At 46.0% G+C, this 12,272-nt stretch overlaps 1 protein-coding gene across 1 annotated transcript; it reads left to right on the forward strand.

Annotated features, from left to right (window-relative positions):
* Positions 1-13: 13 nt before the first annotated feature.
* On the forward strand, positions 14-8,528 carry PPP1R3E (protein phosphatase 1 regulatory subunit 3E). The gene is made up of 2 exons (XM_088797014.1): positions 14-3,682; positions 3,986-8,528. Exons 1-2 carry the CDS (start codon positions 3,266-3,268, stop codon positions 4,406-4,408), a joined length of 840 nt encoding a protein of 279 aa, XP_088653140.1. The 5' UTR covers positions 14-3,265; the 3' UTR covers positions 4,409-8,528.
* Positions 8,529-12,272: the final 3,744 nt, after the last annotated feature.

Consider the following 12,272-nt stretch of genomic DNA (forward strand, 5'->3'; position numbering starts at 1 on the left):
CCAAGGAGCCAGGACTTGGATAGCAAGCAGTTTCTGCAGGTAACTTTTCATCTTCTTTTCTCCTTCTTTTGTAATCAGGTTGGTTTTGTTTTTAATTCTTTTTAGCCAATACATGAGCTCATTCTCATTATGAAAAAGTCAAACAATAAAGAGGTATAGAGAAAAAAATACAAGTCCTCCATCTCCCTCGCTCTGCCCCTCCCACAATTTTGCCTCCCTTTCTGGAGGTTGCCAGTGTCAATCAAGGTTGACATTTATCCCTTCAGATTACATATATATATATATACATATATATATATGCACATATGTGTATGTCTATTATTTATACTCGTACATGGCAGTACATTTACACAGGGCAGTTCACAGGGTATGAAGCTGTCTGACCACAGCTGATCCACACGAGGGCACTCTCAGGCATTCTGACAGGCCCACCAGCTCTTGCAGTTGTCACTTCCTTTCAGCTCCATTTGGAAGGATCTCCAACCAAAGGCTAGAAAGAGGTAACCTAGTTCTCCTTTCCTGCTGGTTCCCTTTGCTTCTACCTTCAGTCCAAGCCTTGGTATTCCCATCTGCCCCTATGGGCACTGGACAAGCAAAGTCTTTTCTGTAACAATAATAGTAACAACTAACATATTTTGAAGACGTATTAGGTGTTAAGTGCTTTCTTTACATGCATGATATTTTTTCCTCACACCAGTCCTTACGTTGCTCTATCCTCATTCGATGGATAAGTGAAGCTTGGAGAGGTTAAGTGTTTTGCTCAAAGCCACTTACTGAGAAGCTGGACTCAATCTAATTCTGACTTGAAAACTTTGTCTTAACACCGTATTGCTTCGAGGTCCCGCTTTGCTTCAGGTCATCAGTGTTGTTATGCTATTTACAAGTCCAAACTGAATCCATGCCATTTACAAGCACAAACTCAGTTCTCCTTTGAATTCTGAATGCACAGCCTATTCCACTCTTTTATGACTGTATCCTTTCAACCATCCTCATTTCTTCTTTGCTCTTAGGCTGATCATTCCTGCTTCTACCAGCAAGGTTGCTGCCTTTTTTTGAGAATAACTTAGTCTAGTTCTTCATTTGCAGTATTTCTTCTAAGACATTTAATTGAAATAAAAATATTTTTAAGTCTCAGGGTCCAAATATATTTCTGTCTGCCCACCAAGTATTTACAAGCTCTGTGAGAGCAGGAACTGAATTTTATTCACTTTTATGTCCTCAAGTCCTAACAGAGAACTTCAGTAAATGTTGACTGAATGAATCACTCAATGCCTCTGGCCAGTTATTGAGCAGGCCCAGTCAGATGTTTGAAGATAACTGCAGTGGCTGTTTAAGAAACAAAGACTGATTGGGAATAAAGGTTTAATGTCAGTCTGAGCTGCCAGGAGAACAAGGTGCTGGACCAACACAAATTAGATCAGGTCCAAAGCTGTGTACCTCAAGGATCTTCTCAGACCAACACCACAGAGCCAAGGAATGGCAGCTCAACAGTAGACAAGGCAACAGAGTTTTTACCAGAAAACTTCACACCACATAGGCTAACCTTGAACCTTATCTATTTCGTTAATGACATATTTTACCAGAGCAAGGAAGACAGTTTTAAACTGCTTGACTGTAAAACAAATTAGTGTAACATTATTTTATACCCTAAGATATAAAAAGAATATTCCATGGGTTATATACATACATATTAAATAAGAAAATAAAACTGAATCACTTTAAAAATCAGTCCTGGCTTGATAGTATTGTTAGAGTTAATACTAAAGTTAAAATGCAAACAGGAATGAATTCTACAATAATAAGGTAGTATACATCTCCCTGTTTATTTCCAACTTAGTCACTTGTTACAGTTAAACTCTCCTGCTGTTTTAAATTTAGAGATTCCATTTCTATTCTAAGACTCCCCATTTCAATACTCTGAAGATGTTAACTATTACCATTAACTGTTTTAATCTTATATAAACAAGTAAATAAGAGAGTGGACTCCAGAGGTGGACTGCTGAGGTTCTAATCCCAACTCCCTAATTATTATCTTATGTGACCTTGGGCAAGAGTCTTAGCCCCTCTCTCCATCAATTTTTTCATCTGTAAAAATAGCCATAATAAGACTCCCTGCTCCTATGATGCAGGCTGCACTGTATGAATTAATGTTTGTAAAACTATTACAAACATATCTAGCACACTGTAAGTGCTATATAAGATCAGTAGAGAAGTAGGAAAAAAACTAAACAAAACTTCACATGCTCTTTTCACTAAAGTAGGAAAAAATGAAGAAAAACACTGGCCCTGTGCCCTTCTTGGAACCTCCCACTGGAACTAGAACCCTACAGTCCCAGCTCCAAGAGTGTGGTGTGTTCATTCATTCGATAATTTAAAGGACCACTATGTGATGAACTATCAGACATATCCTCTGTCCCCAAAAGGCTTAGTCAGGTTAGAGATCAGAATTCGAACCCATTTTTTACAGATGAGAAAACTGAGGTTACAGAGAAGTTGTGCCTTGCTCAAGGTTACACCGCTAAGTAGCACCAGAAGTGAGACCAGAAGCTTTGTCTTTCCACGACTTTTAGTTCAGAACTTTTTCCAATGGGCCACCCACCCTTGTGGGCCGCGTCTCAGTTTTTATTTGGGATTCTGCCTAGTTTTCATGACCTTCCCTTCTTTGCAACCCCCCGCCCCACCAAAACCTGTAAACTAGAGTTTAGACAACAGTGAACCCTGAAGATAAAGTCACACACTGAGCGTTTTGAACCTTCCCCTGCAAGAAAAGGAAATGTTACTCTACATCCTTCATTAACTCATCCCATTGCCAGAAAGGTTGAGGTCGTTAAAAAAAATTTTTAAAGGGCCGAGTGGTCACACGCAGGACCGAAAGGGTGGAGTCCCCGCCCCCTAGTGCAGCAACGAAGACAGATGGGAGCCACCTGTCAGAGGGCTGTGGGCGGGGGCCTGGGCCGCGACGGCCGCGAGACCCGAGGATGTGTGCTGCTGAGCGCACGCTCAGAGCCGACAGCTACCAGGAGACAGGAGGTGATCGTCTAAGGCCCTGGAAGCTGACGGCAAGAGGGAAGGAAAGGTAGTCACCAAGGCAAAGCAGAACTACGGGAGGTGGAGGATCCTGGAGGCGATAGCAAGGAGAGTACGCAACTGCGAGGGGCGGTTGAAGCGGGCCGGCGGCTTCTGCGTGGACGCAGGCGAGTGGGCCATTGGGAGCGAGGTCAGAGAGGCGGCGCTGCGGGCGGGCCCTGCCGGGGCGGGGGATGCTATGTCTCGAGAGCGGCCCGCCCGCACCGACATCCCCCGCAACCTGAGCTTCATCGCTGCGCTGACTGAGCGCGCCTACTACCGCAGCCTGCGGCCCAGCCTCGAGGAGGAGCCGGAGGAGGAGCCAGGCGAGGGCGGGACGCGCCTCGGGGCCAGATCGCGCGCTCACATTCCGAGTCGGGGCCGCCGGGCTCGCTCCGCACCCGCCGGAGGCGGCGGTGCCCGGGCGCCTCGCAGCCGCAGCCCCGATACCCGCAAAAGAGTGCGTTTCGCCGACGCGTTGGGGCTGGAGCTGGCCGCCGTGCGCCGCTTCCGCCCTGGAGAGCTGCCCCGGGTGCCCCGCCACGTGCAGATCCAGCTGCAGAGGGACGCCCTTCGCCACTTCGCACCGTGCCAGCCCCGCGCCCGCGGCCTCCAGGTAGGCGGCAGGTGCACGCACGCCCCTTCCCTGGACCTCCCCATTTCGACCGCGGCGGGCATGGGGGAGTGGATTAATCAAGGAATACCCATCTCCACCTCCAACCCCGGGATTGCTCTTGCACGTCCCTTTTGGGGCTCCCATTGGCGAGGGGCTATCGGCCACTCTCGCAGCTTGGCCGCACTCTGAGGGCCCGGACTTCGGGGTCGGCGTCGGATTGGTCCAATTACTCGCTATGACCCCGTCCCTCTCTGCCCTCACTTCGCCAGGGCTCGGTGCTCCCTCTCCCTCTTTCGTCCCCAGGAGGCGCGCGCCGCCCTGGAGCCGGCCAGCGAGCCCGGCTTCGCCGCCCGCTTGCAGGCGCAGCGTATCTGCCTGGAACGCGCCGAGGCGGGCCCGCTGGGCGTGGCCGGGAGCGCGCGCGTGCTGGACCTGGCCTACGAGAAGCGCGTGAGCGTGCGCTGGAGCGCCGACGGGTGGCGGAGCCAACGCGAGGCGCCCGCGGCCTACGCCGGCCCGGCTCCGCCCCCTCCACGCGCGGACCGCTTCGCCTTTCGCCTGCCCGCGCCGCCCGTTGGGGGCGCCCTGCTTTTCGCCTTGCGCTACTGCGTGACAGGCCACGAGTTCTGGGACAACAACGGCGGCCGTGACTATGCTCTACGTGGGCCCGAGCACCCGGGCAGTGTTGGAACCCCGGAGCCTCAGGGCTGGATTCACTTTATCTGAGACGCCTGCGGCCAACGGTGAAAAAAACAAAGGCACTTGGGGGCTAGGGGTGCCCAAAGATTTGGCGGGCTGCTGTCCGAGAGAGTCAAGTGCGGGAGGCATCAAAGGGGTTTGGGGAGTGGATGGAATCAGCGAAGGTCGGGGAGATAGGGGTGAAAAACACCGATTAGATGTGAGTAGAAGGAACCCAAGGTACCGGAGAAAGGAGACCGGAAAGGGCGCTAGGAGGATTCGAAAAAAGCAAAAAATAAGGAGTATGGTGACGTTCTCTTCCGTGAGCGGGCACTGGGAGAAAGTTCGGCAGGCCTAGGCAGTGGACGGTTAGGGCACCTCTTTGGGGCTGAGTTGGTGTGTGGTGTGAAGTAGCAGCCCCCTCAGTTGAAGTCATTTAGATTGCTGGCTCTTTCCCTTTTCTTATCTACCTTTGCCATCTCAGGTCCCCCAACCCTGTCCATCCTAGCTTTAACTCAGCTATAGTTGCCTTGCTGAAATCCCAGAAACTGGCCATTGCTCCCCAATCCCTGGCATTATGACAGGATTCCCCTGTCACCCCTGACAGTCCCTGGCTTGGGTCTTGGAGAACTGGATGGGGAGTGATGGGAGGTAGTAGTCAGAGCTCCTTCCTGCAGCCTTTTTGCAGTCCTGGGGGTGTGTAAATGAAGACAAAACCAACTCCAGACTTGTGCTTGTAGCCAAATAACGTGGCGGCTAATGGGTTGCTACACTCAGGGGCTTCCAGAAAAATGCCAGCCTTATCGTTCTGGGGTGCCTTCTAATGACCTCTAAGCACTTTATGGACTGTATTTATCAAGGGACTGTGAATCACAAGAATCACTATTCTCATTCTGCCTCAAGACTAGGAAGTCACTGACTAGCTGTATAATTTTGGGCAAGTTCCTTTACCTTCCTGGGCCCCCGTTTCCTTCTGGGTAAATTGGATTTGGTTTAGGTGATCTCTTTTGGCCCTTTCTTGCTTTGACATTTTATGATCTGTGAGTGGCAGAGTGTAGATTAGAAGCCACATTCTCCAACCTACAGTTGGAGTGCTACAGTTCAGAATGCACAGCACCCCGAGTGTTTGGTTGGGGCTGAGGATGGGTCCTCCAGTTTTTGACACAAATGTTCCAAGGCCGGGAAGCATCCCCAAACCAGCCTGCAGCCTCTGGGTATTAAGGCTTCTTTCAAACCACAGCTCATCTTCTGCCTCTTGCTTTTTGCTCTGGCCCTCACAGACTTCCAGCCTGGATGCTCTGAGACAGCTTTGGGAAGGTCTCTTGGGGGAAATGATGATTGGGAGTCCCAAAGATGAAAGGAAACAATGTTGGGGAACTTGTGAGGATAAGGGATTACGTGTATAAGAAATAGAAAACACTTCAAGAATCAAAACAACTTGAAAATTAAATGGCACCAGAAGATGGCAGTGTGCTCCATATCCTGAGCAAGTGAAATGGGAAAGCTGGACTCTTACCCCCACACATTCATGCCATATGTCTCTCCTGGTTAACCTCTGCTAGTTGTTGGGTTTTTTTCCCCCTCTTATCCTGTTCCTAAGCTCTGCTTTTTTCTTGTCCCTCTCTTTTCACTTCCATTTTTCTCTTAGCATAATAGAGTACTTACCTTCATTTTCTCTATTTCCAATTGCCTCCCTCTCATTTTTGTTGATCTGTGCTATTCCTTCTCCCTCCAGAAGGGGTGGAGAACCTACTTGCTTTTCTCCAAGACCATGGTAGATCCACCTTCCTCCTTCAGGCTCCTCCTTAACAGTCTTCTAGAAGGGAGAAGAGGGAAAAGAAGCAGTTCCTGATGCAAATGAACAAGGAGCTCCCAGGTAACCAGCTCCCCACCCCTTTATATCTGTTACTGATTTCTCAAAGAAAAATTTCTGGATCCCCTTCTTCCTTACCAGTAAGTGAGAGAGTGTATCACGTGTACCTGTACATGCATTCGGAATAGAGTATGGGGTTTGTTACCATGCCCATCCTACCTAAAGCCTTAATCCTTTGAAGAAAGATGCCTGAAAAAGAGGAACCCGAGTCATTCCTCAAACAAAGGGCCATTTAAACATCATCCTTATCTGGTGAAAACAATTTCATACATCTTATGGATCACCTTCGGGTCAAAGTTCCAGCAGAGTGAAGAATGAAACTGTATTGGAAGCCACCAAGCAATGTACTTAGTTATCAGTGAAGAGCCCAAGGGAGGATAATGGAGAGGGAGACTGGGTCAAGGCTCAGTGTGTAGTAATCTTGCTTAATGTGTATGCATTACTGTTATGTTGTATTAACAATCATAATAGCTCACATTTACTTACCCACTAAATCTGGTATCTTGCTTGCATTATAATCTTCAAAATAACCCCCAGGAGTTGAGTAATATCATCCCTGTTTTAGACATGAGGGAACAGCTCAGAAAAACTCAGTAGTTTGTTCAAGATCATACAGCTAGTAAAGGCAGAGCTAGGATTGTGAACCCAAAAAATCTCCAGAGCTCCAGTGCATAACCATGATGTTACATATTTTTTCCATTAAAAATCTTGCCATATATCATCTCTTATTAGGAAAGTAACACAGTTTCTAATAGTGCTCTGTCTTCCCATCCTCCCAGTCTCCCGAACTGGCTTGGAGAAGACAATACACTGAGGGTCCCAAACTTCATCTGCCCCTTCTGGAGCTTGCTTCTCCTATGCCAGTGTCCCAGATCTGCAGAATCAGCAAGGGACTAACTCTCCTGCCTGCTAGAGAACCTGGAACCCATTTGAACTATAGCCTTTCCATACAGTGGGATTCTCCCCTGGCCTTAGTCAACCCTCCAACCTATTGGTGTGCCGCCCCTCTTCCCATACCCACCTGTTCACTAGCCTTGAACAGGCCAATTGCCTAAACTTTCTCCTAGAAAGCTCCCCAACTAGGACTGGATGCTCTGTGCTCTGGCCCTGTCTGAGAGCCCTGGTATTACTGAATGGATAAATACAAGCTGGTTGAAAGCAGGGAACCAAGGATAATCCATTGTTCCCTGAGCTCTAAGAAATACTGTGGCTTACTCAATGCCCCGTTCTCAGCTTTACAGACCCAACACATAAGTCTTCTGGTTCTCATATAGTGCTGCTCCAGGGCCTGGGGATGAGCTGCTAGCCTAATCTGATAAGGTAAACAATAGGAATTTGGAGGAATCTTTAGGGATGTGTTGTGTTAGGCATTGTGGTAGGGACTTGCCTCTAAAGGCTGATGACTGGATGAACGGGAGCAATTTAGGGTATAACGTGAGCTGTGGAGTCGGAAGTGCCATAAGAGAAACCATTACCGTGGTCAGGGGCTTGGGTCCTTGAAGCAACACAGCAGGAGCACTGCTGCCCTTTCCTCTCATCCAGACCTCAGATGTCTGATAGCCTTCCTTCATTTCTCTTTATGAATGTAGTTCATCATTTCTCTTCATCATAACCCCTAACGCCTCAATTTTCCAATCTAACTCCCACATTCCTTGCTACTAACTCCTGTGTTTCTCTGGAGCTCCTCTGGATTCTTGTAATCCACACGTCATAGAATCAGAGACCTGGAAAGGCTTGTCTTTAGAGATCACTGGATCCTCCACAAATAAGGACACAGATCCAAAGATGAGAAGTGACTCCAACAGGATCAGATGGTTTTTCAGTGCAGCTTGAGATGGGGCTTACCCCAGGCCTCCTGACTACATCCCACTTCCAGGGTACAAAATAGGGCCTTGCACAGTTAGATCCACCCATTTTTCGTGGCAAGGGATAACATCAGAAATGTTTCATTTTTTGCTAGTAGTTTCCATTCCCTTCCCCATCTAGGCATAAGGAAAAACAAAAGGGCCTGGTAGTTTTTTCTGTGTCCCCAGCCGTGGCACTTTGGTGATATTGCTAAAGAAAAATGAAGTCGCTGAAAACACTGACTAATCCACCCCTTGAATAGCAGACCTGGAGAACTCAGGCCCTCCCAGAGCTTCCTCACCCCTTCATAGTGCAGCCCTGTTCACTGGGCCCCAAACCCACTAGTACTGTGCCTCACTTCAGCTGCCTTATGTACCTGCTCTCCCTTCTGGATAAAACACCTCATGTTTGAAATAAAGTTGAAATATAAAAAGAGTGTATATCATTGGATATTGAGAAGTATTGTTTGTTTTGGGCTGAGGGTGGCAAAAGACCCAGCAACAAGGTTCTTCCCTCGCATCCCCCATTTTTTGGTCATTTCATTTCTTAAAGGTCCTATTCCCTGTTACTGGCTATGCAAAAGTTGAGTGGGAAGGAAACATGGAGGAGTTGGGCAGCCCTGGTATAAGACACTCCACAAGATCCCACCACCATTTGGGGTAATGGTAGGGAAAGTTACCAGGGCCCTGCAATTTAGTTCCCTGGCACCCAGCACCAGTTGCTGGTGCGGTTAAAGTGAAGAGCTTGGGTAGAAGCCCCTAGTCCCCTTTGGTGGGGGTTCTTCCTTAAGGGGGCCATCTAAGTTACATTATGCTCCTTAAGCACTGGAGAGAAGAGCAAAGCCGCCCCCCCCCCAAAGCCAAGGATGAGAAATATGACAGAGGAAAAGGAAAAGCAAGGACCTCTGTCTAATCCAGAATGGAGCAATAGAAATAGGTATTAAAGGGAGGCATCCCTGAAAAAGATAAAGTTCTAACATAGTATTGACTCCTGCATCACCTGAATGATGAAAGAATCCAATTACCTGTAAAGTAATGAGACATTTCTAGTAGGGAAGCGCTAGCCCCAGAATAATCAGATGCCTCCCCATTACATCATAATGGCCAAATAGTGATGTCACTGCAGAGTACCCACTCTTTGAAATATGTTGTAAGTGAAACCAGATACACTGAAGAGTAGAGTCAGAATGATGATCAGACACCCAAGGAGAGGTAAGTGGGGGCTTTCCAGGGGTTCTCACTATGGCTTATTGCCTAGGGTCCCTCTTTGGCCCTAATGTCTTTCCAGACTTCGTACATCTTAGTTTGGCAGTAGGTGTGTCTGAAATCTTCCACAAACTCCTTCATTGCAGCTTTTGCTATCCCAAATTCTCCATACTTGCAGTTCTCATGGGTCAGCCCTCAGCTTTGGTATTTCTTAGGAGATAGAGAACAGGGTTCTCCTAAATAGGGCAGAAACTCACCATATCTATTTGGTTAGTCCCAGCGTAGATCCAACTTTTGGGTACCTTAATCATACCTTTTTAAAGAAAAATACATTAGTCACAAAAGTGAATATATTTTAGAATGAGAAAAGATATGAACAAATTACAATTTAAAAAAAGATAACTACCACAATATCACAAATTCAAAAATAAATTTTAAAACTTATCTACCTGGTAAACCTATATATCTTTCCCCACAATTCTGTTTTTGGCTGCATGCTCTTTGATAGCCTTTTCAAATGATGATTATATATATTTTCTATAAAGAGTGTAGGAAGGTACTTCACTCTATTAGATGGTTACTTTTGTAAATTCTTGATAATTTAGGAACTTACCACCTTCACACCTTGTATGTGATAATGTCACATAATTTTCTAGAATTTTTGTCAAACTTGGAAAAACTCAAATTTCTTTGGTATATGTGGTATAAGATTTTGGAGCATTTCAAATTTGCAATTACTAATGTCATATACAATAAGTCTTCATTTAATATGTTGATAGGTTCTGCAACTTCAAGCGAAACAATGTATAATAAAACCAATTTTACCATAGGCTAATTGATTTAAATAAGAGTTAAGTTCCTATGGCTTGTCAACGTTACAATGAGATGACATTGAATAACATGTTATTCGAGGACCTATTATATGCTGAATTGTTGACATTAGGAATACTCTGGAAGCTATATGTATTAGTTTTCTAGAGCTTCCATAAACTACTACAGAGTAGTTTAGGTGGCTTAAACAACAGAAGTTCTCTCATAGTTCTAGAGGCTAGAAGCCTGAGATCAAGGTGTCAGTAGGGTTGATTTCATTCTGAGGTTCCTCTCTCCTTGGCTTACAGGTAGCCGTTTTCTTACTATAGCTTCACATGGTCTTTCTTAGGTGCATGTCTGTGTCAACATTTTATCATAAGGCCACCAGTCATAATTGATTAGGACTGGCTTTAAAGACCTCAGTTTAATTATCTTTTATAGACCTTATCTCTAAATACAGTTACATTTTGAGGTACCGGAAGTTAGGACTTTTAACATATGAATTTGGGGTAGGGACACAGTTCAACCCATAACACTATACCTATTATTTAACTATTCACAGAAGTAACTGCAAACCACAAAGCCCAAACTAAATGTATCCCTAACTCAACTTTCTTAGCCACTCCCAAAATGCCCAAGGCCCCACCATTTATACCTGACAAAAGAGAAAGTGTGATAAAATGGAAGACAGAAAGGAAAGAGACATCAATCTTAATGAATTACAGTTTAAATATTTTTTCCAAATTTTACCAAAGCCTATGACCATGTTAACATTGCTGGGGCCCCTCCAGTGCTTTGGAAGAGGTCTGTGCAAGGAGGTGCCCTGTAACTTCAGCTTCCTTTGCTATAGGGTAAATGTTCCTGTGGTCAGTCCTAATATTTGAGCCATGCAAACAGAGGATTTTTACCAATGATGGGGGATTAACATTTCTACACTGAGGATGACATGACGAGCCCGCTTCTTCAGTACTACTCTCTGGAAGAGCTGGGAGGATTATTGTCTTGCTAAAGGAGGGATTGTCAGCCTCTTCCACTCCCTCACTCAGTCCACTCCATCTTCTAAAGCTTTAGGGTGAAACCCACATAAAAGTGGGAGATGTCAGCCTACAGTCCAGAACTGGGGCAGAGGAGTTTCTTCTTTCCTGTTTCTTCTCCTAAATCTGTCTTTGATTCTGCTCCCTACTCTTGACTCTCAGGAGTGTCTTTCTGAAACAAGAAAGGTGGCTGAGTTCCCCACTGTCATAATCCCAAGCCCGTGATCAGGGATGCCCAGAGTGATTTATTGAACCCTCCAGGGTCGGGCACTGAATTCCTACAGACAGTTCCTGCCTGGCTTTCCAGCCAAACAAGCACAAGTCTAGTCTCACTGTTTGGATCATGAAAAAATGACCTCTCCGCTAAAATCTGAGGGCTGCTGCTGCCTAGTGTTTCACTTTTCCCTTCCTTCATTACATACAAACCATCGGGGTATTGTAATAGTCATGGTTTAGAAGTTGTATACACCACCAGCCCTGGCTTAAACCCTGAAGGATCAAAAGCTTCTAGCTCTAAAGCTGAGTATGAATGTCTTCATTACTTACTCCTGTTTTTTGCTACTAGTTTGAAGGACGTGGGGCTGGCTCTTAGTTGAGATTGTCACAAAATATAATGAGGGAGAAGGGGGAGGCAGGGGCAAATACAGAGCCAGCAACAGAAAATAGGGCTCCACACTGAAAAGATATATATCTCTGATGTCTGGCAACCCTGAAGAGCTCTAGATCTTAGAGTGGAACAATGAAGAATCAAGTAACAGTTATGGTGGTTGGCTTTTGGGGGATACAAGTGTAGGGGTGAGGTCTGCATAATACATGGCAAAGTCTGAAATTGTTTTATAAATTATTGTGGCTTATAAAAGCTACTAAATGACCTGAATAGGCAAGAGACTTTTTCAAAGACCAGCATAAGAACAGAAGAGTTACTTCAGAAAGTATGTTCCCAAATTTTAGTTAGAAGACAGAATCCTAACTATACACACTTTTGGCCCACAACTTCGGTGTATGGAATACTGCTTTGGTGGAAAGTCCATTTCATGGTTATCCCTTGTTTGACGGCGAAAACCAAGGTCCCTAAATATGAGGCAGTGCGCCAAGTCCTCTTTACGAAGTGCAGGGATGGAGACCTGGGGGTCTGATCGGTCCCA

This window comes from Rhinolophus sinicus, chromosome 3 (assembly GCF_057876585.1).
Source record: "Rhinolophus sinicus isolate RSI-liver-muscle chromosome 3, RSI-T2T, whole genome shotgun sequence".
NCBI classification, from domain to species: domain Eukaryota; kingdom Metazoa; phylum Chordata; class Mammalia; order Chiroptera; family Rhinolophidae; genus Rhinolophus; species Rhinolophus sinicus.